Genomic DNA, 27964 nt, shown 5'->3' with positions numbered 1-27964 from the left:
GCGCGCAGCGTTGCCCCGGCAACCGTGGCTGGGCGGGAAGGGCGAGACCGGCCCGGCCCCACAGCCGACCCCACAACCAACCCCGAGGCGGATTCGAATCCACAGTCGACAGCACACCCACCCCCGCAGCCGGCCTCGAGGCGGACTCGGACCGACGGCCGACTCCACAGCCGCCCCCACAACCAGCCCCGACGCGGATTCGAACCCACAGCCGACTCCACACTCTGCCCCGGAGCGGACCCCGGCCGGCCATGGAGCTCGAGGAGGATTTGGGTGAGGCTTGAGGCTTGGCTGGGGAGGGACGGGGAAAGCGCTCGTCGGTGCGGGCAGGGCCGGGACCACACCCGCGCCGCTGGGGTCTGTTCCCCCTCGGGCCGGGCCTGTCCCCCAGCCCGGGCCACGTCTGTCCCCTGTCGGCCCGGTCCGTCCCCCTGCCCAGTGCCCGAGCCGGGCGATTCCTCTCCCGGCGATTCCAGCCCAGGTCGCCCCACCAGGTGCAGCCGGTGCGGGTGAGGTCGGCCTGCAGGATTTCACTGAAAAAAGTGACTTTGTTTGTTTGGTTCGAGCGTGGCTTCCCCCCGTGTCTCGCGGCTCAGCCGCTCCAGGCGGTTTTGGGACCCGTTTCGATGCAGTGTGTGGACAGGGGTAGGTACAAGGATCTCCCTGCGCGTGGCATTGTAGTGGTGCCTTTGGTGGTTTCAGCCGGGTATAAATTACAGCTGCTTGGCTGCCTGAGCTGCTCCTGTGCTGCTGAGGGCTCTGCTCCTCTGCTGCTCCTCTCTGTCCCCTTTCCCTTCGCTGGCAACACACTTGGTCTTGTGTGGCGCCAGTTCAGGGAGAAGCTATTGGAAAAATCTCTGACAAGTAATGTTCAGGCTTGTGAATTCCTTAAACAGACAGTGCTTAATCCTGTATTTACAGATATCAGTGATCAACATGCACTAGTGCGTATCTTAGCCGTGAGAATAAAGGCTGTGTGCCTGATAAAGAGTTTATCTTGGCCAGACCCCATAGCTGGAATGCATTCAAGGAGAAATTCCCTCAGAAGGGAGGAGAGGATGTTTGGAGGAGCATCCCCTACGAAGCCAGTGCCAAAAAAGAGTAATGCTGCTTTCTAATACTGAAATAACAGTGTTAGGGTGTTTAACTTTTCACATTTTCAGTGACAAAAGCCACCTGTGATTGCTCTTCCAGGGGCAGCTGGGCCAATGCAAAGCCAGGTGCTCTAATTCCCCCCATGGGCTGTTGGGGTGAGAGGTGCTCAGAGGCAGCAGCACTGCACAGCCCAGATGGAGACAAGGATCCTGGCTGTCCCTCCTCTTTCCAAGTGGCTCTTAGCCTGAATTCTCTTCATTGGGACTTCTGGAGCAGCATTTTAACAGCTGTCAGCCTGGGGCCTGATGGAGATGTCTGAGAGAGGAGGGCAGAGGCAGCAGCAGCCAGTGCCTAGAGCTGAGTTAGCTCCTGAATAATCAAGTCCTAAATGTGCTGAAAGCCCCTGCAGCAGGAGTGGCAGAGCAGAAAGGATGGGAGCAGCCCAGGCTGCTTGCTGTGTACCCCGCAGACAGACCCACAGGCAGTAGTGGGGCCTTGTGTCTCCTCCTGGCTGCCTCTCTTCCTCAGTGAGAAAGTGCTTATTTGTTAATATTTATATTTTAATCTATTTTATAGACAATTATGTATGCATGGATTCACAGTGCTTCATGTTCAATATGTTTGTTTGTCAGTGGTTTTGCTGCTTTAGTAATGCCTCAGCTCCTAAATAATTACATGATTAAAGGTTTATTCAGAGTTTCATGTACCATGTTGGGCACACTGCTGCCTCCAGAATGTAACTCAGTTCCATCACATTCTGCCTCCAGCAAAACAAGCTGTTGATGGAAAAAATATTTGGTTCTTTAGCTGCTGAAGGTGCTGGTGGGTGTGACATGATCCCACTGATCCTCCTCCAGGAGAGCTGGGAAGTGCTGCTGGCTTTCCCTAGGAGTAAGGGTGGTTGCCTCCCTAATAAGGTAACCTAAAGAGTTATTACACTCACTGGTGCTGACTCTCCTCTGTTTTAACTAATGTCCCAGTTATGAGAATTTCAAGTTTAATTAAATTGGTTATGCAAAACAGGTGCCTGCCTTAATGAATGGTTTCAAACTAAGAGCAAATGGTTAACTCCCTCAGACCACAGCTCTGATGTGGTGCTGTGGGGTTTTGGTGCACTGTGTGAGTGATTCTCATCTTCCTAACCAGATGTTCTTCCCTGTTCTCCTGTTCCCCCAGATGTGTTGGATCCAGAGAGGTTAATCCAGTGCCCCTTGGTTAAACACCATTGGATCAGAGCACGGCGGTTTCCCTATCACCTGGTGAAGTGTAAGGAGGTGAGCTGGACATGCAGTGACTCTGTGCTTGCCAATATTCCCTGTGTTCCTGCCTTTCCTGAATTTCATATAAGTTCAGGATTTGTTTAGTGATAGCTCCAGGCACACAGGAATTCACCCATTCACAGTCTGGCTCTCTTGGAAGGAGACAGAGATCCTTCATGGTTAGTTCAGGCAGGAGACTGGTCTCTTCCAGCAGCTCACAGGGGAGGCCATATTAATTTTTCCATTTCCACTTTCAGGATGAGGTGGGATAGTGATCATCAAGCAGATAAAGCCAGTGTCTAAGTAATTAGCAGTAGAGCTTGGGGATTGTCACTGGTCCATCTGAAGATGCCACAATGTGTTATTTCCAGTGGCAAGGGTCTGGGTGGAGATTGTTCCTCTTGCTTGGGACAAGTTTGTTGAGTTTCCTTTGCATCCCTTAAACATAAAATCCAATTAACATTTCCATCCAGCTCAGTCTCCTGTTGCTCTGTGCAGAACAGAGCCTGCAAGCAGAGAAAGTTGGATCTTCTTGGCTGGAACTGTTTAAGAATCATGGAATCACAGGATGGTTTGGGTTGGAAGGGACCTAAAGCCACCCCTGCCATGTGCAGGGACACCTTCCACTGCCCCAGGTTGCTCCAAGCCCCATCCAGCCTGGCCTTGGACACCTCCAGAGATCCAGGGGCAGCCACAGCTGCTCTGGGTAACTTGTGCCACAGCCTGCTCACCCTCACAGGGAGGAATTCCTTCCCAGTATCCCATCTAACCCTGCCCCCTGGCAGTGGGAAGCCACTTGCTGGTGCCAGGTGACAGCAGCAATGGACACCTATGGACATAGCAGCCCTGGCTGTACCAGGCCGGGAGTGCCAAGAGCCTTGGGTGTGCTGAAGCCAGGGATCAGCAGTGGTGGAGGAGGAGCTGCCTGGAGCAGCCTTGGGTGTGAGTCTAATCCCTGACCAGCAGAGCCAGGCAAGCACTGGTCCAGTGGCAGAGCTGGGGTTTTCCCAGTAATGCTCTCTCCCTTGCAGGAGATAATTTACTGTGGTGACAGCTGAGCTCTGCCATTAGAACTGGTGCCTGCCATAATGGAAATCCAGGTGGAATGCTGCCAGCTCCCTGAATCTTCTAAAAACCTTACAGAATTTCTCTGCCTGTGTGCCCACTTAGTTAAAATACATCTGAAGGGTTTGGATTTGCCTGATGTCTCTCCCCTACTGGTTTTAAAATGGTTTCATTTGTGCTTTAAGCCATGCAGTCAATATCACCAGCACTGCAGGGAACTGTAGGGAGTTTGCTGAGGGTCTTTTCCACTTCAGTCAGAATGGCTCCTTTTCTGTAAATTGTGATTTTCTGTAAATTGGAAGAAAAGTCATTTTCATTTCCCCTTTTGTATTTAGTGAGTGTCTAACCAATGCATTGCAATTTCTTGTTTATTTTTGTATTTTTCAAAGAAACACCACAGGTAATCCAGTCTTTTTTTCCTATGTATCAACAAGAGGTAAGTGAATTTGACAGATGTGGCACATAATTTTGTTTTTCCCTTGTCTAGAGCAACCCTGAAATTGCAAAGAAATTGGCCACGTGTCCTTTCAACGCACGTCATCTGGTTCCTCAGGCTGAACTCAGCAACCACATCATGAACTGCAATGACAAAGCCTTCGTGGAGCAAGATGTGGGTAAGAGACCCCCTGTGCACCCTGGGGACTGAGGTGTCCTCGTGGAGTAACCCAAAAGTGGGAGGCAAATGGTTGTCTGTAGTTTTGTGTGACACAGTAGCTTTGGGGAAACTTGACCCGATTTGCTTGGCTTTATTGGGCAGTTTCTTGAGAATATGGCAGATGCTCTGGGTAGTCTTTGCATGTGTTTTGTTACCAGGCTTGTTGAATGGAAAGGTTTTACCCAAAACCATACAAGAAGTGCCTCTGGAAGGAGGAGTGGGATGCATTAATGGCCACAAGGAAGGGCTGCTCCTCTTGCAGAGCTGATCTCCCTTTGACTCTTGCACACCACAGGGCACACAGTTTTCTGTCTTCTGTAGAGGTGCACAGGCACTGGTGCCTGCATCCATGTCAGCAGGTTTTCTCTTCACTCCAGAATTCTGCTCAGAGTTCCAGGGAGCAGAGTCTTCTCTTTTTCATTGAAAAAAAGCAAACTTGAAGTTCCTTCATTTCAGCTGTCCCCAACCTGTTTGCTTTGGGTGGGGCTTGCTCTAAAGCCCAGAGCTGTTTTGCAGCTTTACCAAAGTGTTTAATGTATTTAAGGACTGATGGTCACTGTGTTTTCTCTCTTCCTGAAGTGAGCCGGTCCTGTGAGTCCCCACAGGAGCAGCTGAATAATGGGAGCACATGGCAGGCACCTCCATGTGCTGAAGACTGGGAAACAGGTGAGGAACTTGCCCATCTGCTGCCTTCTTCCTGGCCCTGTCCTCCAGCTCCTCTGGGGACAGAGTGAGGCCAGGAGTGCTCAGGGCTGCCTTGTAGGACACTGCTTGTGCACCTTCATATGAACATGGATCTCTGCACCCAGCAGGCTTGGCTTGGTATAAAGAACAATCCAAAATTCCTGCCAGAATGAGCATGGGAAGAGATTTCCAAGCATCCCTTCCTCCCATAAGAGCTTTTGTACCTTATGTGTGGTGATAGCGATGGAAACATGTTCCTCAGTGAAGCAGACACATTCCTCATAGGTCAGCTTTTCCTCCCTCTTGAACCTGTGAAAATATGACAGAGATATTTCTGATCATAGAATCCCTGAATGGTTTGGCTGGGATGGCACCTTAAAGTTCATCTCATTCCTTGAGCAGGGACACCTTCCACTGTCCCAGGCTGCTCCAAGCCCCATCCAGCCTGGCCTTGGACACTTCCAGGGATCCAGGGGCAGCCACAGCTGCTCTGGGCACCCTGTGCCAGGGCCTGCCCACCTTGCCAGGGAACAATTCCTAATTCCCAATATCCCATCTGTCCCTGCCCTCTGGCAGTGGGAAGCCATTTAAGCCACTGATCTGATGGTGGTTTCTGGGGTTTCTTAGTTCTGAGACACATCTGCTTTCTTCACAGACTTGCTGGAGGGATCTGAGTCTACTTTTGTGTGGGGTGTGATCAACTCCACCATGAACAGGTAGGTAATGCAAGTTTGCTTTTTTACATCAGTGTATGTTTATACAAATATTGCAGCCATCACCCTGCCTTACCTCGATGGCTGGACAGCTGCCTTTGCTGCTGTACAAGCCTGGGAGGAGAGATGCTGCTGGTTCAGTGTAACCTGCTTCCTCATATGGCCTGGGCCAGAGCAGGAAACCCTCAGGAGCACTGATACTGCTCCTGTGTGCCTGTTGCAGGCTGTCCTTCCTGCCCATGGCCTGTGTTCAGGGATTGATGGATGTCAGGGCAATGTGCAGGGACAAAGGTGATCCCTGTGACTCCTTGGGAGATCCCTTGTGAGCTCCTGCCTCCTGGGGCCTGGCAGATGTGCTGAAATTGGGCCCTGTGTCAGCAGAATCGTCCCCTCGTGCCCTTTCCAAAGTGTGGTAAGAGTTTGGGGCAGGGGGAACAAGGAGCTCAGTGCCCAGCTGTGAACAGGAAGGGGCTGCCCTGGCTGGCTAGGGGATGAGGTGGCACCACCAGAGCTCTCCAAGGTGTTTTAAGGTTTATTTAATAGGTTCATTTATGGTCCAGCAATAATCCTGCCCCTGGTAGCTCTGAGTTCTGTGTGAGCTCTTCCTAGGGTCTGACAGCAGCACTGCCTGGTTCCTGTCAGACTCTTTACCAAACCTTTGAGTGTTCGGAGCACATCCAGCTCTCCTCAGCACCACCAGCATGGTGGCACAGCACCATCCCCCAGGGCCTTGCTGCAGCAAAATGCATAAATGTGAGCCAGAAGTAACCAAAGTCACTTAATTGCAGCACCATCAGTGACCAGAACAACTCCTTGCCCTCGCGGATGCGGCCCCCTGAGACCCTCCCGTACAGCGTGTCTGCAGGCCTGTGAGTACTGAGCACGGGGCTGAGGCAGCCAGGCTAGAGCTGGGACAGCTCCTGAAACCTCTGGCTGTAGCAGCACTTTGTGGCTCCCACTGCATGGACAGGAGGGGCTGTATGGAACAGCTGCTTCTTAGAGAGCAGCTTCTGAGGGAATCTGCTGCTGGAATCATCCTCTGTGTCCTTCTTTTGAGGCATCCTCTCTGTGCTTTCCTTGCTCCGTTCCTGTGACCCAGGTTAGGCAGGGCTGTTTCCTGGCCACATTGGCTCTGTCTCTCTAAACCCACTGTTCCACAGCATCCCCATTATCCCCTTTCACCCCCCACCCTGCCCCTGACTTAAACCAAATTGTTCCTTTGCTTTGTGCTCCGTTCACTGTCAGGCCCAGCTAAGTCAAAGCTGAGGTGAAACAGGGTCCTTAAATCAGCACCCCTGGGGGAAGGAGTTATCAAATTCCATCTGGGGGAGGGAGAGAAGGAGCTCCCCATGGGGAAGTGTCTAATGCTGAAATCAAAGACTTCTATTTGCCTTTAGCAGCAAAGCAACAGCTTAAAGATGCTTTGAGGAATGATTGTCCTGGTTCCCACTGGGAGCAGCTAAACCTGGCTCTCAGGGCACTGCAGACACAGCTCCTGCACAGCCAGGGACTGTGCAATTGCCACAGCGTTGGGCTGAATCTGGCAAACCAAACTGAAATGTCAGTTGTAGACAAGCCTTGTTGCCAAGGGGACAGGTGCTGCCCCTGCAGAGGCCACTGTCCCTTGGGAGAGTGGGGGAAGTTGTTGTTATCTTTGTCCCTCTCATGCAAAAATTGTATCTTGTCCTTTCCAGAATTCGGAGTATTAGTTCCTCCCCATGGAACTTAGTTTTACCCCAGCAGTAAGTGTCTCCCTGGTTTGGACAGATGAGCTGCTGCAGAAGACAGACATGCTCTGGACCTGATGGCAGGACTCTCTACACCTGGCTTTTGTTGCAGAATATATTTCTTGTAATGTTTGAATATGTGGAACTGTCCTTGGTTGGCAGATGTTTCCCCCAACCACCTGTTTTAAAAGTTACCCTCACCTTTACTTGGTGAATTTTGTTACTGTTTTTGAAAAAATAAACTGATAAATGTACACAGAAACCTTCCCAGCCCAGCCCTTGGTCATGGTGGCTCCCTGTGAACAGGAAAAACATCATAATTGCCAAGTCTCTGTTTTTTGTAACAGGCAAACTTAGAAGTATTTTACTGTGCATGCACATTTTGTTTTTATTTTGTTGGAGTCTGAGTTTGTCCACTCAGGTGGACATACTCAGGTATGGCAAGTGTTCAAGTTGGGTTTTAAACTGTTGCCATTTGCAGAGACTGCTTTGAGAGCATCCTGACCTTAACTTTTGCACCTTCACACCTTAGGCCTCGCCTTTGTCACCTTAGGCCTCGCCTTTGTCACCTTAGGCCTCGCCTTTGTCACCTTAGGCCTCGCCTTTGTCACCTTAGGCCTCGCCTTTGTCACCTTAGGCCTCGCCTTTGTCACCTTAGGCCTCGCCTTTGTCTCCTGTGTGTGAGGGACTTCCCCAGGCAGACCTTAACAGAGAATCCTCTGCAAGTTCCTTGATCACACACAACTCCAAACGGGAAGTTTCAGGAGGACCCTGAGGTGCTTTTCCAGTTTCCATTAGAGTTTTGCAATTTTCTAATGCTTGAAACATGTTTGAGAGCTCTCAGCTACCTGTTCTGTATTGGGGGAGGAAGGGAGTAGGAATGGTTTAAATCAGTAAAAATGCATGTTTAGGACTGAAAATGTTCAGATCAAGCAGTTTATTTCTAAACATGCAAAGTGCAAAATGGGATCTAAATATACAACCATAAAGAATTAAGAAGCCAGACATAATGTGTGTCTAGAAAGAGATTAATGCCTTCATATTTTCCCCTAAAGACTGGATTTCCACCATCTGTATACTACTACTAGAAAATAATACATGTTAACAAGAATGTGCAAAATTAATATTCTTTTGAAGTTCTGTCAATTTTTTGCACCTTCACACCTTAGACCTCGCCTTTGTCACCTTAGGCCTCGCCTTTGTCACCTGTGTGTGAGGGACTTCCCCAGGCAGACCTTAACAGAGAATCCTCTGCAAGTTCCTTGATCACACACAACTCCAAACGGGAAGTTTCAGGAGGACCCTGAGGTGCTTTTCCAGTTTCCATTAGAGTTTTGCAATTTTCTAATGCTTGAAACATGTTTGAGAGCTCTCAGCTACCTGTTCTGTATTGGGGGAGGAAGGGAGTAGGAATGGTTTAAATCAGTAAAAATGCATGTTTAGGACTGAAAATGTTCAGATCAAGCAGTTTATTTCTAAACATGCAAAGTGCAAAATGGGATCTAAATATACAACCATAAAGAATTAAGAAGCCAGACATAATGTTTGTCTAGAAAGAGATTAATGCCTTCATATTTTCCCCTAAAGACTGGATTTCCACCATCTGTATACTACTACTAGAAAATAATACATGTTAACAAGAATGTGCAAAATTAATATTCTTTTGAAGTTCTGTCAATTTATGTCAAGGTTCTTGTTAGCAATTTAGAATAAAATTGTTTTAAATGCCCTGAGATTGCTTTTCATTGGAGTCAAGTGCTGACATGGGAAGCTCTCCTTTTCACCTTCGTTTCTTTGGTGACAAACACCAGCTGTGATTGTTTCTGCTTGTGTTGTATTTGACACAGAATATTTTTTCAGGTGTGTCACAGGGCACCTCCATGCTGGTGAGGACTTTGCTGTGACATATCCTGGGTTCAATCCTCAGCCTCTTGTGCTGGCTGGGTCGTGCAGTGCCAGAGCCTTCACCCCATTCCCTGGAGGCTGCATGGCCTTGCCAGGAGCAGATGGGATGTAGAATCAAAATCACACACCATGCTGGAAGGGACCTTGAAGCCCATCCAGTGCCACCCCTGCTCAGGGCAGGGACACTTTCCACTGTCCCAGGGTGCTCCAAGTGCTGGCCAGCCTGGCCTTGGGCACTGCCAGGGATCCAGGGGCAGCTCAGGGTGCTCTGGGCACCCTGTGCCAGGGCCTCCCCACCCTCACAGGAGAGAATTTTTTCCTAACATTTAATCTAATCTCCCCTCTTCTAGTTAAAAACTGTTCCCCTTGTTCTATCACTGCCTGTGTAAGAAGTCCCTTTCCCTGTTTTTTTATAAGCCTTTAGGCACTGGAGGGGGCTCTGAGGTCTCCTGGGAGCCTTCTCTTCTCCAGGCTTTTTGGAATTCCAGGCTCTTTCTTGCTCCAAGGTCAGGGCGCATAAAACTCAGGAGTAGTTGTTTTTGAAGTCTCACTCTGAAGTTTATTATCCTTATCTATTACAAACTCACAAGATGTGAGCTCTCTAACAAGCTGAGAAAGTGAGGTAAAATGGTGTCTGTTCAAGGCTGTTTAAGTCCCAATTATCCAATAAACAGCTGACATCTATATTATTTATGTTTCTAACCCAATTATGATCACTTAAAACCCACAATGTGGACATCTTTCATCCAATTAGAGAAAATCACCCAGATCTTTGAAGAAGAAGAAAGAAGAAGGTGCAAAAAAGACATCTAATCCACACCCAAAATTCTCCGTCTTGGTTCCCATATATCACCATATACTAAAACCCCAAACCTAAGTTTTTCCACCCTGTAAGATCACACAATACCATCCAAACGACACACACACTGTTTCTGTGCTATCACTCAAATTTTGAAGCCTTTTCCAAGGTCTCAGGTCAAACAAGGTGTTTACTTGAGGGTTGGCACCCTTGAATTCAGAAAGCTCAAAGCTCTCAGCCATCAGAGCTCCAACAGGCAGCCCCAGCTCACTGTCCCTTGCCACCATTTCTCCCTTGTGCTCCATGAGCAGGGTGCACTCTCCTGTGCTGACCTCTATCCCTTGCCAAGTCCTGTTCCATCTGTGCCTTGGCTTTCCTGACCCCATCCCTACACACCTGATGCAGACATCCCATAATGGCTCAAGGCAGCAGGTCCCTTTCTCTGTGTCCGGCACAGCCCAGGGCTCTGACAATATTCCTGCCCTCTATTTCCAACTCCAGGATAATTTTCAGTCCTGATGGGTTTTAATTTCTACTGCCCCTTTCCAGAATGTTGATACGACTCTGATCCCTCTGATCCCCCTTCCTTTCTCTTCACCCTTTCCCCCCTTAAGCCAAGGCACAAAGATTTCCAAGAGGGGTGGAACAGGAGCCCAGTGATGCTGGGTGGGGGGGGGAAGAGGGAAACTCCATGCCAGGATTCCCTGGGACTGGGGACTCTCCATGCCGGGCAATTCCATGCCAGGATTCCCCGGGACTGGGGACTCTCCATGGCAGGCAATTTCATGCCAGGATTCCCCGGACTGGGGACTCTCCATGCCAGGGAGTTCCATGCCAGGATTCCCCTGGGGTGCAGGGCTTGCTCAAGGGGCTGGGGAGGGAAGAGCTCATCACCCACGGACCTTGGGGAGAGAAAGTGAGGCGGGAGCAGGCAGCTGACAGAGCTTTTCGCCTTACCCACAACACCTTCACCTTTCATGGCCCGTGAAGAGATCTTTTCCTCCCCCAGCTGAGACTTCCAGCCCTGGGCAGTGCTACCATGGGCTTCTGAAGGAGGTTGATTTTTAACACATCCCCTTGTGCTCAGACATTCCAGGGTTAACCTGATGAAGAGAGAACAGGGAGAGGCAGACACAGAGCAGGCTTTGGGCCAAGTACAAACATCCTCTGGTACTTACCTACACTTTCTTCCTTCTAAATTAATTCTGTCCCACCCAGTCATCATCTCTTATCACTCATTATCTCCCCCTCTATTCTGCACATACCTTACCCCCATTTCACTGGTTTTAAGTGCTCAAATACTGACTGGTTTAGTCTATTTGTTTAAAACCATTTCCCTCTCAGATTTAACCCCAGCCAGCAACTAAACATCACAGCTCTCTGCCACCTACGCAGGGAAATGTGGAAAAAAGTAAAACTCACAGCTTGAGATAAGAACAGTTTAATAATAATAATAAAAAAATTATGAGGGAGAAAGGGGGAGACATAAAACCCAAGACAGACAAGTGCTGGCCAGTACAGTTGTTCACCACCCTCTGACCATAAGAACAATTTAATAATAAAAAAAAAAATTATGAGGGAGAAAGGGGGAGACATAAAACCCAAGACAGACAAGTGCTGGCCAGTACAGTTGTTCACCACCCTCTGACCCCTCCCAGCCCATCATTCCCAGTTTATACACTCAGAATTATTCTCTGTGATGTGGAATATCCCTTTGGCCAGTTCAGGTCACCTGTCCTGGCCCTGCTCCCTCCCAGCTTCTTGAGCCTCTGCTCACCGGCAGAGCCTGGGAAACTGTAAAGTCCTTAATTTAAACACAAACCATTGGTGTGTTATCAACATTACTCCCATGCTGAATCCCAAACACAGGCCTGGGAACAGCTGCTGCGGAGAAAATTAACTCAATCCCAGGTGAAACCAGGACATAAAACCTTTCCTGGATTTCTCCCACTTGCTGAGTCACACTCACACACACTCCTGCAGCATCAGTCCCATTTCCAGCTGCTGCTCACAATGTCAAAGCCCCTCAGGGCCCACCCTGGACAGGACCCAGTGAAGCCCCATCCCAGCTCTGCCACGGGCTGGTCCCACCTCTGCATCAGGTTTACACATACAGCACTGCCAACTTTCTGCATTCTTTGCTGGGTGTTTTCTGATTTAATAAGTGTTTTGTAGCTCTGGGGACTGGAATTACTTCAAAACAGAACTGAAGAGCAAGAGGAAGATGATCCAACCCCTTGATCTCACATTTTAAATTCACAATCTCTTTATCAACAACAGCATTTTGCTCTCCAAGCTCTTCCTTGACTTCTCCCAATTAGAACCCCCTCACCTGCATCACTGCAGGTAGAGAGGAAGGTCTGGCTCCTCTCAGGCCCTAAGGGGGAGTGGGCAGAGCACAGCAGGGGCCTGGCTGTGCCCCCAGCTGCCCCCCACTCCTGTTCCACCACCAGCCCTGGGGCTGTCCCACCTGGCACATCCCACCAGCCTGACCAGTGAGGCCCAGCACAGGCTCCTGATCCTTCCAACCCCAGTGCAGTGGGGTCCATTTCCTGCTGTGACCCAAAGGGGAGCCCCCCACAGCAGCCCCATGGCACTCTCCCCTATCCACAGTGAAACAGGAGCTGGTCCTGCTTGTTTATTTTGGCCCCAACATGTTGGTGAAGGTAAAAAAAAACAACTTCATTTTGGTTGAAAAAAAGTCTTTATTCACAGAACATCACATGAATCGCGTCCCACCCTTGCTCCTTTATGTATAAAATACTGGTAAAACAAAGTTTTATTCCAGAGGCAAGTGAATTCCCACAGAGTGTCCTCCTGAGACCAGCTCACCCCAGAGCTGGAGCTCATGCCACAGTTTGGAAGCAGAAGGGAGGTGTTTGCTGACGAAGGAAACGCCACCAAGCTACAGCAGCAAAGCCACCAGGGCTCCAGCTCCAACTCATTTCCTTTGGCAGGGACCACAATCCCACCAGGGCTCCAGCTCATTTCCCACTGCATCCAAAGGGGAGATGCGGGGCTTGAAGGAACCACTCGTGCCCCTGCCATGTCCCACTGCCATGGAGGATTTTGGGTTTCATACAAACCACCTGAGATGCCCTTGGAATCTCTTTGGATTTACAGGCACCACAAACATGTCTGATGTCACATGTCCCCAAATCCAGCTCCCCAGGTGGCTCCTTCAAGCCCCATGTGTCACCTTTGGATGTCATGGGTAGCAAGGACACTTGGCTCACCAAGGAGAAATCAGCCTGTGCAAGGACAAGGAGACTCCAGAAGGCGAAATAAATCAACAGGAAAACATCTATTAAAATGGCAAGCTAGGCTCAGAAACAGAAGAAAAATCCAGTTCCAGGTGTCTTATGGCTCCTACCACAGCCCTAAAGGAGAGACTGGCCAGAGTCCCACCTTGGTGTAAGACAAACCCTGCTACCCCAGGTCACAACTACAGAAACTTTAAACAATGACAGCCTTTAACCCTAAACCCCAACACTGTAAAATCCAGGGAAATTGGATCAGTTCATCAGAACTGAGATTCCCCAGGGACCCCTTGCAAGTGCTCAGCTGGCCTCTCAAGGGCTGAATCCAAGGGCATTTCATATCCAAAATAAATTTCAGGCAAATTTGGATTTATGATTTCTATTACACAGCCAGACAGATGCTCCATCACTGCAGATTCCCTCTTTTCCTTTTAATTCCTTACTTCCTTGGGGTCAAGTGAAAACCAGCTCCATGGTTGCTTTGCTACAGTATTTCCTTGGAAAACCTGGACAAATGGGGAACTCCAAGAGCAGAAGACACTTGGAGAAATAGCAGAAAAGTATCAAACACATGGAGAAGCCCATGAACAGGGGCCACTGGTCACTCTGGGAGTATGGCTGGGCCCCACCAGCATTACCTTGTGTCACGGCCCATATTCCCTAAAATTCCTTCTAACAGTTATTAAAACCCTTTATCCAAGTTTACAACAGGCCACATATTGAAAGCAAAGCTCAATGCAGTCAGCAGAATGTAGAATTTGTGATTAGTTACTAATCCAGAGACCCACAACCATTCCAGACAGGAAACAGAAGGAATTGCCAGCACAAGGCCACATCATCTGGATATGACCCATCTGTGCCACTGTCAGACATCAGGGAATGCTCCAGACTTGCTACACATGGGGATAGGAACAGATCTGCAGGGTGATTGAAATGGATGATGCCCAAAATGCCAGGATGGCCTCTCCATCAGACATCCCCAGGCTGCAGGGGAAGCAGTGCCAGGCTGAGATGAAGATCTCACAGCTCCAATGTTTCACTGGGACAGGGAATGAGCCCAAGGGGTTGAGTGTGAGCCAGCACGACCCCAGGAGGTGACACATCTGAGTGTCCTTCACAGGAACTCCACAGTGCAAAGGGTACCACAGGAATGCCCTTCCCAAGGGTGGGGACGTCTCCATTCCAAGGCACAGACTTGAGGAAACTCTCCTGACCAAGCTGATTTCCAGTGCCAGGGCCTGTTGTGCCAATCCCACCATTCCTCTGGTGTGAAGAACCTGTTCCAGCTCTGTGAACAATCCCACACCTCCAGGGAGTACAGGGGGACTCACCTGCTCCGTCCACTCAGTAGTTCCAGCTCCAGAGCCCCAAACCCAACCAGCACCTCAGGAAATGAACACAGCTCCCCAAACCTCTCTGCTCCAGCATTAGCAATGTCAGTTTTGGAGGCTGGATTTGGCAGGAGGCTCAGGGAGATGCCACAGGCCTGACGTGCATCAGTGGAAGCAGGAGGGAGCGTGGCGCTGAGCACCCCCTGGGGAGCAGCAGGGCAGAGAGAGGCACCAGAACATCCCTCAGATGAGCAGAGCAGCATTTCACCCTAAACCAGAGAGATCTGTGCTGGGTAATACTGTGAGTGAAGTTAACTCAGGTCATAACCGTGTTTTAAGACTCTTCCCCACACATCTTCCTCCTCCAAGCAAATGGAACAGCAGATGGGAGCCCTTCACTTCCCAACTCTTTTTGCACACTCAGTCCCACAGGCTGAACTCAGGCCCATGAACACTGTGAAATTCTCTGGGCTATTCTTGCACTGCAAAATGCAGGGGGTAAGGTCAGTGCTGGCCAGTAAACACTTGAAGCATCCTAGACTGTGCCTTTGCATCCTCCCATCCCTGTGTGCCCAAAGGGACATTCCTGCCTTCCTACAGCTGGGCACAACGTTCACTTCTGCTTCCTGTTAACCAGACCTTTAAACCTGCAGGCTTGAGGGGAGAGAGTAAAGGCCAGGGCTTATTTTCACAGGGCCATTCTCAAGCACGGCATTCCCAGACACATCCATTTCCAGACACATCCATTTCCCGATGTGCCTTCCACTTGACACTGTCCTAGTAGGATTTGTAAACTCTGAAGTCCACGGGAAGGGCTCATCCAAAGCAGCACCCAGAGGAAATTCAGTTCTGGAGACAGTCCTCTTGCAGGAGGTCAGCAGCTCATGTCAGGTACTGCACGACAAGGAACATGATGAGGCAGGTGACAGCCATGCCCCCCAGCATGAGGAACTTGTCCTGGAAGGCGCGCTTCTCGATCAGCCGCATCACCGTGTTGGACATCCCCAGCATGTTGGCAACGTCCAGGATCTTCTTGTGAGTGCCCTGAGGACAACACAGCAAAGACACAATCACCCTCATGCTCTGAGTCTTCTTATTCCACAACCCAGAGTATTTCATCATGGGGGGTGAGTGATGGATTCTAACTTCCGTCAGCCAACCATCCCTATCATTCCACAGGAGGTGGCCATGGGACCCTGGAAACAACTGGGTGTTTGGACTAATTAATTCATACACATGAACAGGAATGTGGTTAAAGACACAAAACAATCTGTCTGGAGAGAGACAAGATAAAAAGTGTCTCAGAAAAATGCACTCCTTTGGGAGGAGTAAAAGTTCTGCTGGTCCTGTTCCAGTCACAGTCTAAGAGCTCCGACCAGCCAAGGTTTTGTGCAGAGCTCCCCCTGCTAAAGTACAGTTCATACCAACAGAGACTGAGCAGGTGCAGACACTTGCAAGGTAAATAGGAGAAAAAAGGCAGATAAACGTGTAATTAATGCCCTTCCCTGAAATCCTTCCACAGGAAAGCGCAGGGTGCTGCAGGCAGCACACTTGGTATTATTAGGAATATGGATTCCACCAATACATCAGCAGCAGGGACACAACAGGAACCCTCCTGCTTTATTTCAGGGCAGTGGTTGGAGGAAACAGTATGAAATACAGGCACAGAGATGTGCTCCAGGCACAGGTCAGGGTGGGACATTGCCCTGAGAGGGAAGAAGGGAGAGGACTCAGGGCTGCGGAGTCCTGATGGCACAGGAGGTGAGAAGGACCCTTGAGGAAAGCTGGACACAGTGACCCACCCGTGGGCAGGCAGAGCACTGAGCCACAGCCAGACACTGGCCAGGACCCTCCTCACACCCACCTGTGCACAGGGCAACTGCCAGGAGGGACCCTGCCACACCAGGGACAATGGAGAGTCCCTCAGGGTGATACCTGGGCTGTCCCTGAGAGAACAGACCACTTCAGGATGCTGTAACACTGCCTTCATCTCTGAGCCAGGTCAACAGGACAGATTCCCATCACAGTGCTGAACCCCATGCTTTGACTTTGAAATAAAAACTTCAGCCTCTCTTCTTTAGTCCACATTATTTTTGGTCTCAAAAGAGTGAAAATTGGCAATTTTTTTGAGTATAAATCTGACTCAAGATCAGGAAGGCTCTCCAAGGGCAGAATTTAGACCAACTATATTAGACCCACATGCAGAAGTTTCTCAGTCCACAAAACAAAGATTTGCAATGCCAAACTACATCATCAGTGTCTTGTGTTCCAGGCAGTTCAGGCCCTCCACTGAAGTCAGGTTATGTCTCTGCTAGTCCCGTGTAATCCATTTTCTCCAGTTCCCACAGCTCCTATTAACCCCCTGCACACTGCTCTCAGGCTCAGCACCTCCCTGTCTCTGCAGAATCCTTTCACAGTGCTTCAGAACAAAACCAAACTTGCTGGGAGAACAGAAACCAAATATGAAGCTTTAAAATGAAAGCAAACAATAGAAAGGGAAAACTCTAATTCTTGCAGTCATGGAACAGTGGAATTGCACAACTGGATCAGTCAAAGGGACAATCTAGGAATACTCATTTCATACCTGCCCATTTATACCCAATGTACACAAAGTTACAGAGAATAAAGCTATTAGTGTCCAAAGAAGGGACCTGAAGATGATGAAGGGTGTGGAGGTGAAGCCACAGGAGGAGCAGCTGAGGTCACTTGTTCAGCTGGAGCAGAGGGGACTGAGGTCAGACCTCCCTGGGGGCTGCAGCTCCTGAGGAGCAGCTCCAATCTCTGCTCTGGGACAGGACAGGAGCCAGGGAATGGCTGGGGCTGGGCATGGGGAGGGTTGGGTTGGATATCAGGAAAAGAGTCTTCCTGAAGTGGGTGCTGGGCACTGCCCAGGCTCCCCAGGCAATGGTCATTCCTGGAGGCTGCCAGAGCTCCAGGAGCATTTGGACAATGCTCCCAGGGATGCACAGGGTGGGATTGCTGGGGTGTCTGCAGGGCCAGGAGTTGGACTGGATGATCCTTGGGAGGCCCTCCCAACATGGAATATTCCATGATTACACACTAACCCATTTCTCTTTGTAAGCTGTCTCTACACCAGCTGCTTCTGCCAGATGTTCTCAGGCAACAAAGTCTGTGTTAGTGCAAGAAAAGCTGAGTTAAGGGGAAAAGGAACATGAGCAGACATTTCCTCACCTGCAAGGGAGAAGCAACATCCCCCTGAACACCCAGGAACGTGATGGCCCCGAAAGCACAGCCTGTGTGTACCAGCAGCCATGGACAGACACTCAGCAATTCCCTGCTGCAGGGCTGGCCCAGAGCTCACGTGCCTGGCAAAGGCTGGAGAAGAGCCAGGAGGCCCAGGGAGACCCAGCAGGAACCAGGCAGTCACTGCCAGCCAGCCAGCAAAAACAGCCACACGGGACTGGTGCTGCTACAAGAAACAGCATTTCCTCATCCCTGCAGGGCACCAGGTCCTGCCAGGGCTCCTCTATGGTACTCTCCTGTGGTGGGATACACCTTCTTCTCAGGAACCCTCCAGAATCCATGTGCTTCATCCAGTCCCTCATGAGAGATTACCTTGGATCACTGATTTCCCAGCTTGGAGAATCAACTCCAATTCCCTGCGTGCAGCACAGGGACACTGATGATTGGATGCTCCAGGCCAATGTCATCAGCCACCAAAGCAACCCAGTGCTCAACACGATGGACAAAGGTCTACAATCCTCTCAGGGATGCAGGGACTTCAAGAAAGGTGCTCTTTTCAAAAAGCATTCACAACACCAATCTTCTCCAGGCACTAGTAATGAGTCCTTCCAGCCTTTTCCTCATGAGCTGGCAGCAGAACCTCTCCCTCTCCCTACCACTCCTGTGGCCAGACTGCTCAGCAACACCATTCCTCTGCAATGAACACTGAACTTCAGTGTTTTTCCTCTTCAGGGCTTTTCTAGTAATGGACCTTGTCTTAAATCCATTCTCACCAGGTCAGTGAACAAGTGACCTGAACTAAAGCTAAACCTCATCTTGGAAAGAACTCAGCTTCAAACTCCGCTTTAATGTCTCTGTGAAAGACCTGTGGGTGCAGGTCCTGGTCACCAGAGCAGGGAGCCGAGAAGGAGCTGCAGCCCTGTTTTGGACCTGTGCTGGTCCTGTGCAGGGCTCAAGGAACACCAGGCAGCCTGGAACCCTGGGACCAGGACAGCAAAGTGCCCGTGCACAGCCAGCTCAGCTCCTCGAGTGCAGACCAGGCACTGAGCTGCAGGTGTGACAGACCTGACCAAACCTGGGGTTTGTGTCATTAAAAATGCCTAAATCTGGCAAATACATCCCAAAACAAAGCAGTGTCACAAAACTGAGAACAGCAGTTACCCCCATCTGAAGATGAATACAACAGGTATTTCCCTACATTTTTCACAAGTCCAGTTTCTCCCCACACACTTCTTATTAAAAGGTTTTTTGTATCCTTGAGCTTTTCACTCAGAATGGATCATCACTTTGAACAGTCTGTAAAATAAAAGGCAAGTATTTGCTATGAAGAGACTGCAGAAATGCAGCTGTTATCAGCAGGGAAGGAGTGACTGTTGAGGTGCATTATCTTTATTACTAATCTTAATCACAGGTGCTCTACAGCAGCTTTGTGGCTGCTGTGAGTGATGCTAATCTGATCCAACATGTCCCTGCCAGCCACTTACTGCCCCTCCTGAACCTGAACAAACAAACAACAATCAACCAAAGAAAAACAAACATAACATTCAGCACTGCTGCCCTGCAGGTGAAGGCCAGCCAGCCCCAAGAGATCTTAAAGGTATTCCTAATAGGATGGTAAAATGTAAAGATTTCAAGTGTTTAAATGAAATTAGGGCCTTTCCAGCATCCTCAGCAATGTACTGAAACAACATATATATTGATTTTACTTAGCCTGATGAGCATGAAGACAGAAAAATGTGGGGTCTTTCTGGTAAAAAATGATGCCCCCACCTTTAATGTGACTCTCTGGTCCCTCAGCCCCGCCAGGATGTTGGTGCCACTGCCAATAAGCTCATCCATGCCTCGGTGGGCACTCTGCAGGGATTCATTAAACTGCAAGGTTTCGTCGATCGGGATGGTGGTGTCAGAGTCCTGTGGGGAAAGCAGGGACTCGGTTACCTGCTCACTCACAAACACAACAAGCACCAGCAGACACGGCCAGAACCCAACAGGACTGCCGGGACTCTGCTTACACTTTTTTTTTTCATAATGATTTTAAATACAACACTGATTTAAAAAAGAGTCATTTAGAGAAGATAGGGAGGAAGCCGAAAGGCAAAGCTGAGCAGCTGCTCAACTGTAATGAGATCTCAAGGATGAAAAGAGCAAAAGCAGATAATTTTTGTAATCTCAGTATGAAAAGGTACTGCAGGAGAGAGCATCAAAGCTGACAGAAGGTGTTTAACAAGGTGTCAAACACCAAGAAGGTGCTTAGTCATTGATCACTGCAAATGAAAGACTTGTGGAAGATTTCACACCACATTTCTGAGCAACAAAAGGCCTGAAGAAATGTTGGGAGATGACATTCTAAACATTTACAAAATAGTGCAAATTTCTGGCAGTGAGGGCAAACAGACATGGGCCTGGTTCCCTGAGCTCTGGTTCACTCATCATCCAGGGCCCTATTAAAAAAAATTATTAAAATTAGTATTTTTCATGGTTTTTTTCCAGAAAAGATGCATTCACTCAACTAGGAACTGGGAATCTTGAAATGGAAATAACAGGGTAAAACTCTAATCTGGACTGCACAGGAGGGCAGGGATGGGATCACTCCTGTCTGCCAGAGGCCTCCAGGTCGCTGTTTCTGGACACCACTCCACCCAGAGAGGGAAGGAAATGGCTCACTACCCCCACATGCTTTAGAGCAGGAACTGGGGCAAGTGTTGGGAACACTGTTCACCTGCTGCAGGTGCTCAGAACAAGAACCACCCAAAGGCAGAATTCACAGTCATGTGAATAAGAGGCACTCGGTGTGCCCAGCAGCTGCAGGTGACGCACAGGTACAGCACAATGTGCTCTGAACACTCTTTGGTAAAAACCCCAAATGTTCATCTGAAAATGCCAGTAGGAGCCAAGGCCTGGTGTTGCCCTGCCTGGACAAGGGCTCTGCTCACTGTGGAGAAGGAAGAAGCAGGGACAGAGCTCTCAGGGGTCCTGGATGAAGGGGCTGTGGCAGAACACACAAACCTGGGCCCCTGTGAACACAGCACCAAGGCTCACACAAGTGTCTGAGCAGAAGTACTTAGATTTCCATGTGAATGGCTCTTATTCCAGATACTTAACAATCTTCAAACCAGCAGATTTCATTTCTGTACAAGGTTTTTTTTATCCACTATAAGGCAGCAATAAAAACAGAGAAGTAGATTTGTGACCCCCCACAAGGAGATGGAATGGCACCAGAGATGGGATGGCACCAGAGCTCTGTTTTGCTGCCTGTGATTTTATCCAGGTACAAGGAAAGGCTTTAAAGATAAAGACCATTTTTAACTTTTGAATTAAGCAAACTGTTCAGAACACTGCTACAGCTAGGTTCCAAAAGGTGTTCTGGATGGAACTGGTGTTCCAGTGACTTACTCACACACTCAGCTGACATCTCTGATAGAATAGGGGAGCATATGAATAGGAACTATGGAAAACTAGCTATGTTCCAAAAGGTGTTCTGGATGTTCCAGTGACTTACACACTCAGCTGACATCTCTGATAGAATAGGGGAGCATATGAATAGGAACTGTGGAAAACTGTACCCAAGAGAGGCTGATAACTGATAAATAAATCATCATTTTCCTATTAAAGGATCATTTAAAAGCCACATTTTTGCAGCAAGCTAAAAAGAAATACGAAGTAATTGTGTATTTTTTTTTTCATCTACCATACCTTTCATCATCTGAAGGAGAAAATAACCCATTTGCTCTGTATTTTGTATCCGTAGGCCTGTTACTGCTTTTAAAAACTGTTCCACTCACATATCTTTTGTTTCTGAACAGCAAATTTTCCTGTAGGAAAACTTCCCACTGTGGTGGGAAACACCACAGTGTTTAAAAACAACAGCTTGCAGTGTTTTCTTCAAGCCTTGTTTATAATTTTGAAATAGCCAACAAAACACCAGACATTATCTTTATGTCAGGCTTTGAGAAATGCATCGAACTGCCCAAATCTCAGTTAATTAGGATTGCTGACATGGTTTCTTTCTTGTCCTGACAATGACTGACAAAATGTTAGGTGAGATGCCTTTAACAAAGAAAAGAAATAAAGAGGAAAGTCAAACAAAAATGTAAAAATAGTATTAAAAAGCCAAAAACAAACCAAAACAAAAAGCAAACAAACAAAATTTTAAAAAAAACCACCCCATAAAACCCAAGACTAACTTTTCAGTTGCAGAAAGCTGAAATCTGAAAGCACGCCTACATTATTCAGAGCAAAACTCCCCCAGCAATTTGCACTGAGGGGACTTCCCAATGGAGGAACTAACAAGAACAACTGGACCACATTCATGTTATTACAAACTTTTGACTCATTTCTAGGCAAAAAGCAAGGGCTTTGACGCAGCTGTGTGATTTGTGTTTGGCTACGCTGAAGTTTGCTGACACCTGCTGCCAGCAGGGTGTGTAACAGGCAGGCTTTTCCCAGATCTCAGGATCTGGCAGACATCTGACACAAATCCAAGTGAAATGTAACTTTGGTACCGACCTCACTGACCCTTTTACAACTGCTATGTAAATCCAGGAGCATTGCACTGCATAAAACAGGAAGAGCAGATTCTGGAGCCTTTTCCTGCTGCCTTAAGAGCCCAGCTTTTCCTCACGAGAGCTGTACTTTCTCCCCACATATTTTGATTCCTCTCTACCTTCACTCAAACTCCCAGCAGCTTCCAACAATCCTGTTTTCAGGCTGCCTGCCTCCCCCCTGCTGGATTTGAGCTGCTGGAGCACAGAAAGCCCCAGCAGGGATATTTACGTTGGTGGTGAAGGTGCGGGCTAGCAGCTCCTCGCGCTGCCGCTCCTGCTGCTCCCGCAGGTACCGGCGGTGCTGGAAGTTCCTCAGGGCTGTCTGCAGGTGCTGCACGTCGTATTTCAGCTGGTCCACTCGCCTGCAAAAGAGCAGCAGCACAAAAACACTCTGCTTTTCTGAAGACTCTGCTTTTCTGGTGCTTTTTGTACCAGCAGAGGAGCATCATTAATTAACAGCAATGAATAACAAGGAACAATGGGTTCTGCTTCTCTACAAGACGCAGGACATCCAATGCTAGGCTGAAATTCCACACCTACATCCTCACTGTCTCATTTTTCTACTACACAGGTGATTATTTCATGGGTGATTATTCATTTTAATCAATTATTTAGACTCCAGGCTAATGACAGAATGTGAAGCAGAACTCCTGATCTGTCTTGGACATCCCATCCCATGGATTGTCTCTTCAGGTGTTACAGAACTGTATCCATTTCTAATTTAACACAGATTTGGAAGATGGTAGGATTTGTACAGGTTCTATTTTATGACCCTCCCCCTTCACAAAAAAGACGATGCTTTCCAGTTTCTTTAATTAGCATCACGTTCTGAAGTTTGAGGTTTTATTAAAAGGAGCTCAAAAGTCAGTGGGTATTACAGGAGACATCTCAGACATCTCCACTGGGCTGAAACAAATCATGTCCAGAACTCCGCTGGCCCTGATTAAATGATTGATAAAATTTAATGTTTGATCACCAGACTACCCTGGTCTAGTGGAAGGTGTTCTGCCCATGGCAGGGGTTGGAACTGATCTTTAAGGCCCCTTCCAACCCAAACCATTCCAGGATTCTACAAAGAAATCAATGATTATTTCAGATACTGGCCTCTTTCTTTAATACAGGTGACATGAAATCTACTCCTACTATGTACAAGGGCTTTTCTAGACGAAACATTAATAATTCACAGAATAAGTCACAATAATAAGTCACAGAATTAATTAAGAACAGCAAGTCCTGATGTCTGTGGTCCAACCTCCTGTTCAAACCATTGCTCACTTTAAAACCTCTTTATTTCAGTCACCAACAGCCTGGAAAATGGCCCAGAGAAAATGACACCAAACGAAGGAATTTTACTCTCTACCTCCAAAATGCCATTAAAAGCAAGTGACAGAGAGAGCATCCAAGTGCATGTTCTGCTCATCTGAGAACAGAGCCATGAATCCAGATGCATCACCAGTCTGGACTTGATGATCTTTGAGGGCTTTTCCAGCTTCAATGATTCTCATGATCCTGGGGTTAAATGCAGGAAAGTGATTTTGCCTCTGTGCCTCAATTTTTCTACTGTAGAGCACAGAGATCAGTTAAGCAAAGTATAAAGATTTCACACAAATCAAAAGCAAAGGGCTTCAGTAATTTAATTAAAATAATTACAAAGACTACCCTGCACAATCACAGCAAAGCAGTGAACTCACAGTTTGGCACTCTGCCTCTTGTTGGGAGGTTCTTTGCTGGCCAGGATTTCCAGACGTTCCAAGTTGCTGAATATATTGTCTATTCTTGCCTGAATCTCATTTTCTACCACTGCAAGGAAATAAAAACAGGATTTGACTTGAATTAGACAACTGCAATCTGATGAAGGCAAATGCTCAAAAGCATTCAAAGCAATATGCAAAACCTCACAGATACAAATCTTTATGGATAAAAATAATCAGATAACTGAGAACTATAAATATAATGAATGTCAGTTCTTGAGCTCAGTAATTTGACACTCTCACCTTTTCCTCCTCCTCTGAGGAGGCAGCTAGGAAAGCCCCTGCTCATTCCAGACATCTGAGCTTCTTTCCCCATCAGCTCCCTGAATTAGGATTTCAAGCCCACACATTCCCCCTGCAGCCCCTTCCTGCTCCCTCAGCAGGATTTGCTGTCACAAGAACACAGAGAAGCATCATCACCCACCTGCCAACTACTCCACACACCAGAAGTGTGCCCAGAAAACCACTCAGCAGTACCCAGAGAAGCAAAGAGCACACACAACCTCATCTTTGGCCCTGGATCTCACACAGCCAAGGGCTGACTGCCTCACATCCAGAGACAAATCAATGAAATTGTTCTAATCCAGCTCTCCATCATTTACTGCAGCTGAATTCTACACAGGAGAGCTGACAGACAGTTACAGCAACTTTTGTCAGACCAAACTACACCACTGCACAATTTTCTGAGCAGGAAGGGACTATTTGCTCAAAGTTGGAAAAGGCAAACTGCAAGTTTAATGTCCTGGCCCCTATTCCTGCTCTTCAACCATGGATAACCCTGTTTTCCCTAAATTCTGAAATACACACTAGTAACTTTATAGACAGAGAAACAGATATATATATTTATTAATTTATTAACTATGCAAACTGGTGAACTGACTGTAAACTATGTAAACTACATAATCCTACCTCTTGAAATGGTCTCAAGCAATAGAAGCAAAATGGCAAATTATACTAATTTTGAGGACTTCCAAAATCACCCCCAGTGAACAACAGCATGGGAAGTCTGGCATTGCAGAAGGAGAAGTAAAACCACAACAAAAACCAAATTGCTATTTTTTGATAGGAAATTTATCACAGCCTTTCCTAGAGCCCAGTCATGTTTCACAAACATGTTTAACGTAAGAGAAGTCAGTGAACATGTGCAGAAATGCATCCAGCCAATGCAGTGTCCTTTCACCTCAGAAGTTCCTGATGAAACCCATCATTAGTGACTCATGCAGGAATTAAGAGTTCAAACACAGGTCCAAAATACATGTGCCAATTCTGCACTGGGGTAAAAAGTCCTGCCACACATATCAGAGCATCTTATTATTACAGTCATTTATGAGCACAGGGTTATAGTCCAAATTTACTGAGGCTATTTCAGACCCAATGGTTCTATACACTTCCCATAAGCAGGTGGAATTACAGGTTCTGACTCTGATGTAGCAGGAATGTCAGGAGCATCCTTCTGAAGTTCCTGCACACAAAATCACAGCATTTTTCCCAAAACTGCACTGAGCATCCTTAGGGGAAAGCTGCCGGTTGGTGGATGCTGAGGGAATAACACTCAGCAGGGCAGGCTCAGTCACATCTCTCAGCTTTCTGACAAACCAGAGATGCTCTCAATCTGCACTTCTGTCCACACCAAGGTGTTCAAAAACCTCCATGAGTGCTTCTGTGTGGGGGTTTTGATCTATTTGTTCTGAAGGCTGCACAGACACCCTGACCATGAGCTCCAAAATCTAACAGCATCAAAAATCTGGCACTCTACCATGAGATTAAAGAAGCATCCACAGCAAGCACTCTCTGTCAGTTAAAGGATTATAACAGGAAGATGAAGCAAATTCTTGTCCTGTGTTTTCTGCTCTGTCCTCATACAAAACAGCACCTTACTGAAGTTAAACAGCAACACAATTTCAATGCATTCTGAATTGGTGACGTGTCTCAGCAGCTCATCACAATGGCTCAAGAGCTAAATTTGTTCAAATAATGACTGTAAATTTAATGAGAAGGCATACAAGGTTAAAGATGCAAACTAAATCAACCTCACTCATCACTTACAGTGCACTGACTCTTTGTCTGAAGTCTCCAGGTGCCCCATGTAAGACTGGACCTCATGGACCTGCCTGTCAGGACATAAAGAGAAAATGAAAGGAAAAGTCAGCTAACAGACACAAAATCATTTCTCAGCACCTCACTTTTCAGCTTCTTTTACTGAAATGCACTTTTTAGAGGAGCACAGGAATCAGCAACACAGTGTCAGAGCAGACAGCCCATCCCTGACCACCAACCCAGGTCCTCAGCAGGAAGCAAGCTGTGCTCTCACCTCATATGCATCTACAAAGTAATTTTATTTAAAAAGAGAAATCAAGGTGAAGGTTATGAAAAATGCAGATCAGCTTTTCTACAAGAAACAGCTGTTCAGCTTGGTCTGGAGATGACAATGGGAATGATTTTCATGGTCTCACATGTGAATTCACAGGCATCAACTGAAATTAAAAGCTTGTAATTATAAGAAAAAACTACTGTGGCTGGACAAGCAGTGGCATTGGAAAACAAACAAAAAAAAATTGATGGTTGTTAAATTCTTCTGGTACTAGATGGGCTTTAAGGTCCCTTCCAACCTGAACCATTCAATGATCACAAAATAAGGCAGGACAAAAACAGGAACAGGACAACATCAGTGCCCATACCCATAACAGCTGCTGTGACATTCCTGTGTTTCCAGATCTCCAGCAGGATGTCCTGCTCCTCCCTACTGGGTTGCTCTGTATCATTATTCAGCGACACAGAAATGATAATTCAATACCAGATTCAATTCAAGTCTTTTACCATCCCTCCTCCCTTAACAGAGCCCCACAAAATACAAATTACCAGGGAAATTTGGAATACTGGCTCAAATGTGCCCTTTGGCCCCCTTCCCGTGAGTTATTTCACATGGATTACCAACAGAACCGCGAGACTTTCTGTCTTATTTTGCAATTCCCACACCACTCCTCCCTCTCCAGACCGGCATTATCTGTGCAATGTGGGATTTATCCTCAAGCACCCACACGCCTCCAGAGGTGGTTTAAACTGCGGCAGCCGGACCCCTCAAACCCAGCTGTAAAACTCCTTATAAAGGGGCGTACATTAAATAAACCGACAGCAATGAGCGGCAATCACCGTTCCCGGTGCCCCGGGCCGGCCGAGCCCTCGGGGCTGACGTGGCACACGCGGTTCTGCCCCCTCCGGGATGGGGTTTCACGGGAAAACGCTTTTCAAGGGCGCCGAGATCCGTGGGGTGTCGGCCCCGGGATCCCGCACACCCCCGGGCTCACAGCCCCTGTTTGCGGGTCTGCCCTCGATCCTCCAGGCAAATGCTGGGTTGGCGGGACAGCCCGCACACACCCCGAGCCCTCACACCCCTCAGTCCCGCACACACCCCGAGCCCTCACACCCCTCAGTCCCTCACACACCCCGAGCCCTCACACCCCTCAGTCCCTCACACCCCTCAGTCCCGCACACACCCCGAGCCCTCACACCCCTCAATTCTTCACACCCCCCTCAACCCCTCACACTCCTCAATCCCTCACACCTCTCAACCCCTCACACACCCCTGAGTCCCTGACACTCCTCAATCCCTCACACACCTCTCAATCTCTCACACACCCCTCAGTCCCTCAGGCACTCGCTGGTTTGCCGGTACAGCCCCTCACACCCCTCAGTCCCTCACGCACTTGTTGGTTTGCTGGTACAGCCCCTCACACCCCTCAGTCCCTCACGCACTCGTTGGTTTGCCGGTACAGCCCCTCACACCCCTCAGTCCCTCACGCACTTGTTGGTTTGCCGGTACAGCCCCTCACACCCCTCAGTCCCTCACGCACTTGTTGGTTTGCTGGTACAGCCCCTCCATCCCGCACCGGCTCTACTCCGCACACGTCGCCTCCCGGCACTTCCGGCCCCGCCGCCTCTCGCTACTTCCGCTTCCGCCTCCCCCCGGGTCGC

The 27964-nt window shown here is 48.3% G+C and overlaps 2 protein-coding genes across 4 annotated transcripts; one reads left to right on the top strand and one right to left on the bottom strand.

The window, feature by feature from the left end:
* Positions 1-147: 147 nt before the first annotated feature.
* On the top strand, positions 148-7283 carry LOC121350575 (gametocyte-specific factor 1-like). Its single transcript, XM_041462003.1, has 7 exons — positions 148-273; positions 2272-2369; positions 3907-4033; positions 4654-4740; positions 5414-5474; positions 6260-6340; positions 7166-7283. Exons 1-7 carry the CDS (start codon positions 252-254, stop codon positions 7215-7217), a joined length of 528 nt encoding a protein of 175 aa, XP_041317937.1. The 5' UTR covers positions 148-251; the 3' UTR covers positions 7218-7283.
* A 5313-nt stretch (positions 7284-12596) lies between these two features.
* On the bottom strand, positions 12597-27919 carry GOSR2 (golgi SNAP receptor complex member 2). Of its 3 annotated transcripts, none has more exons than XM_041461998.1 (6): positions 27844-27919; positions 26039-26103; positions 23933-24041; positions 22471-22603; positions 19468-19608; positions 12597-15537 (listed from the first exon to the last, which is right to left on the bottom strand). In XM_041461998.1, exons 1-6 carry the CDS (start codon positions 27870-27872, stop codon positions 15376-15378), a joined length of 639 nt encoding a protein of 212 aa, XP_041317932.1. In that variant the 5' UTR covers positions 27873-27919; the 3' UTR covers positions 12597-15375. The 3 variants fall into 3 exon arrangements, with proteins under 3 accessions (XP_041317932.1, XP_041317933.1, XP_041317934.1); XM_041461999.1 differs by lacking the exon at positions 27844-27919 and adding an exon at positions 27697-27716; XM_041462000.1 differs by lacking the exon at positions 19468-19608.
* Between the last annotated feature and the right edge of the window lie 45 nt (positions 27920-27964).

This window comes from Pyrgilauda ruficollis, unplaced genomic scaffold (genome assembly GCF_017590135.1).
Source record: "Pyrgilauda ruficollis isolate IOZ18807 unplaced genomic scaffold, ASM1759013v1 scaffold159, whole genome shotgun sequence".
Lineage (NCBI taxonomy): Eukaryota > Metazoa > Chordata > Aves > Passeriformes > Passeridae > Pyrgilauda > Pyrgilauda ruficollis.
This window is presented reverse-complemented; position numbering and strand designations above follow the sequence as displayed.

Bases quoted from the DNA above. Each gene is read 5' to 3' on its own strand.
- GOSR2 (XM_041461998.1), bottom strand. From the start codon at position 27,872: ATGGAGGGGCTGTACCAGCAAACCAACAA. The intron at 26,104-27,843 runs GTGCGTGAGGGA...ATGTCCTGACAG, and splicing joins CTGTACCAGCAAACCAACAA to GCAGGTCCATGAGGTCCAGT. The intron at 19,609-22,470 runs GTAAATATCCCT...CTTTCCCCACAG, and splicing joins CCCGCACCTTCACCACCAAC to GACTCTGACACCACCATCCC.
- LOC121350575 (XM_041462003.1), top strand. From the start codon at position 252: ATGGAGCTCGAGGAGGATTTGG. The intron at 4,034-4,653 runs GTAAGAGACCCC...CTCTTCCTGAAG, and splicing joins CTTCGTGGAGCAAGATGTGG to TGAGCCGGTCCTGTGAGTCC. The intron at 5,475-6,259 runs GTAGGTAATGCA...ACTTAATTGCAG, and splicing joins ATCAACTCCACCATGAACAG to CACCATCAGTGACCAGAACA.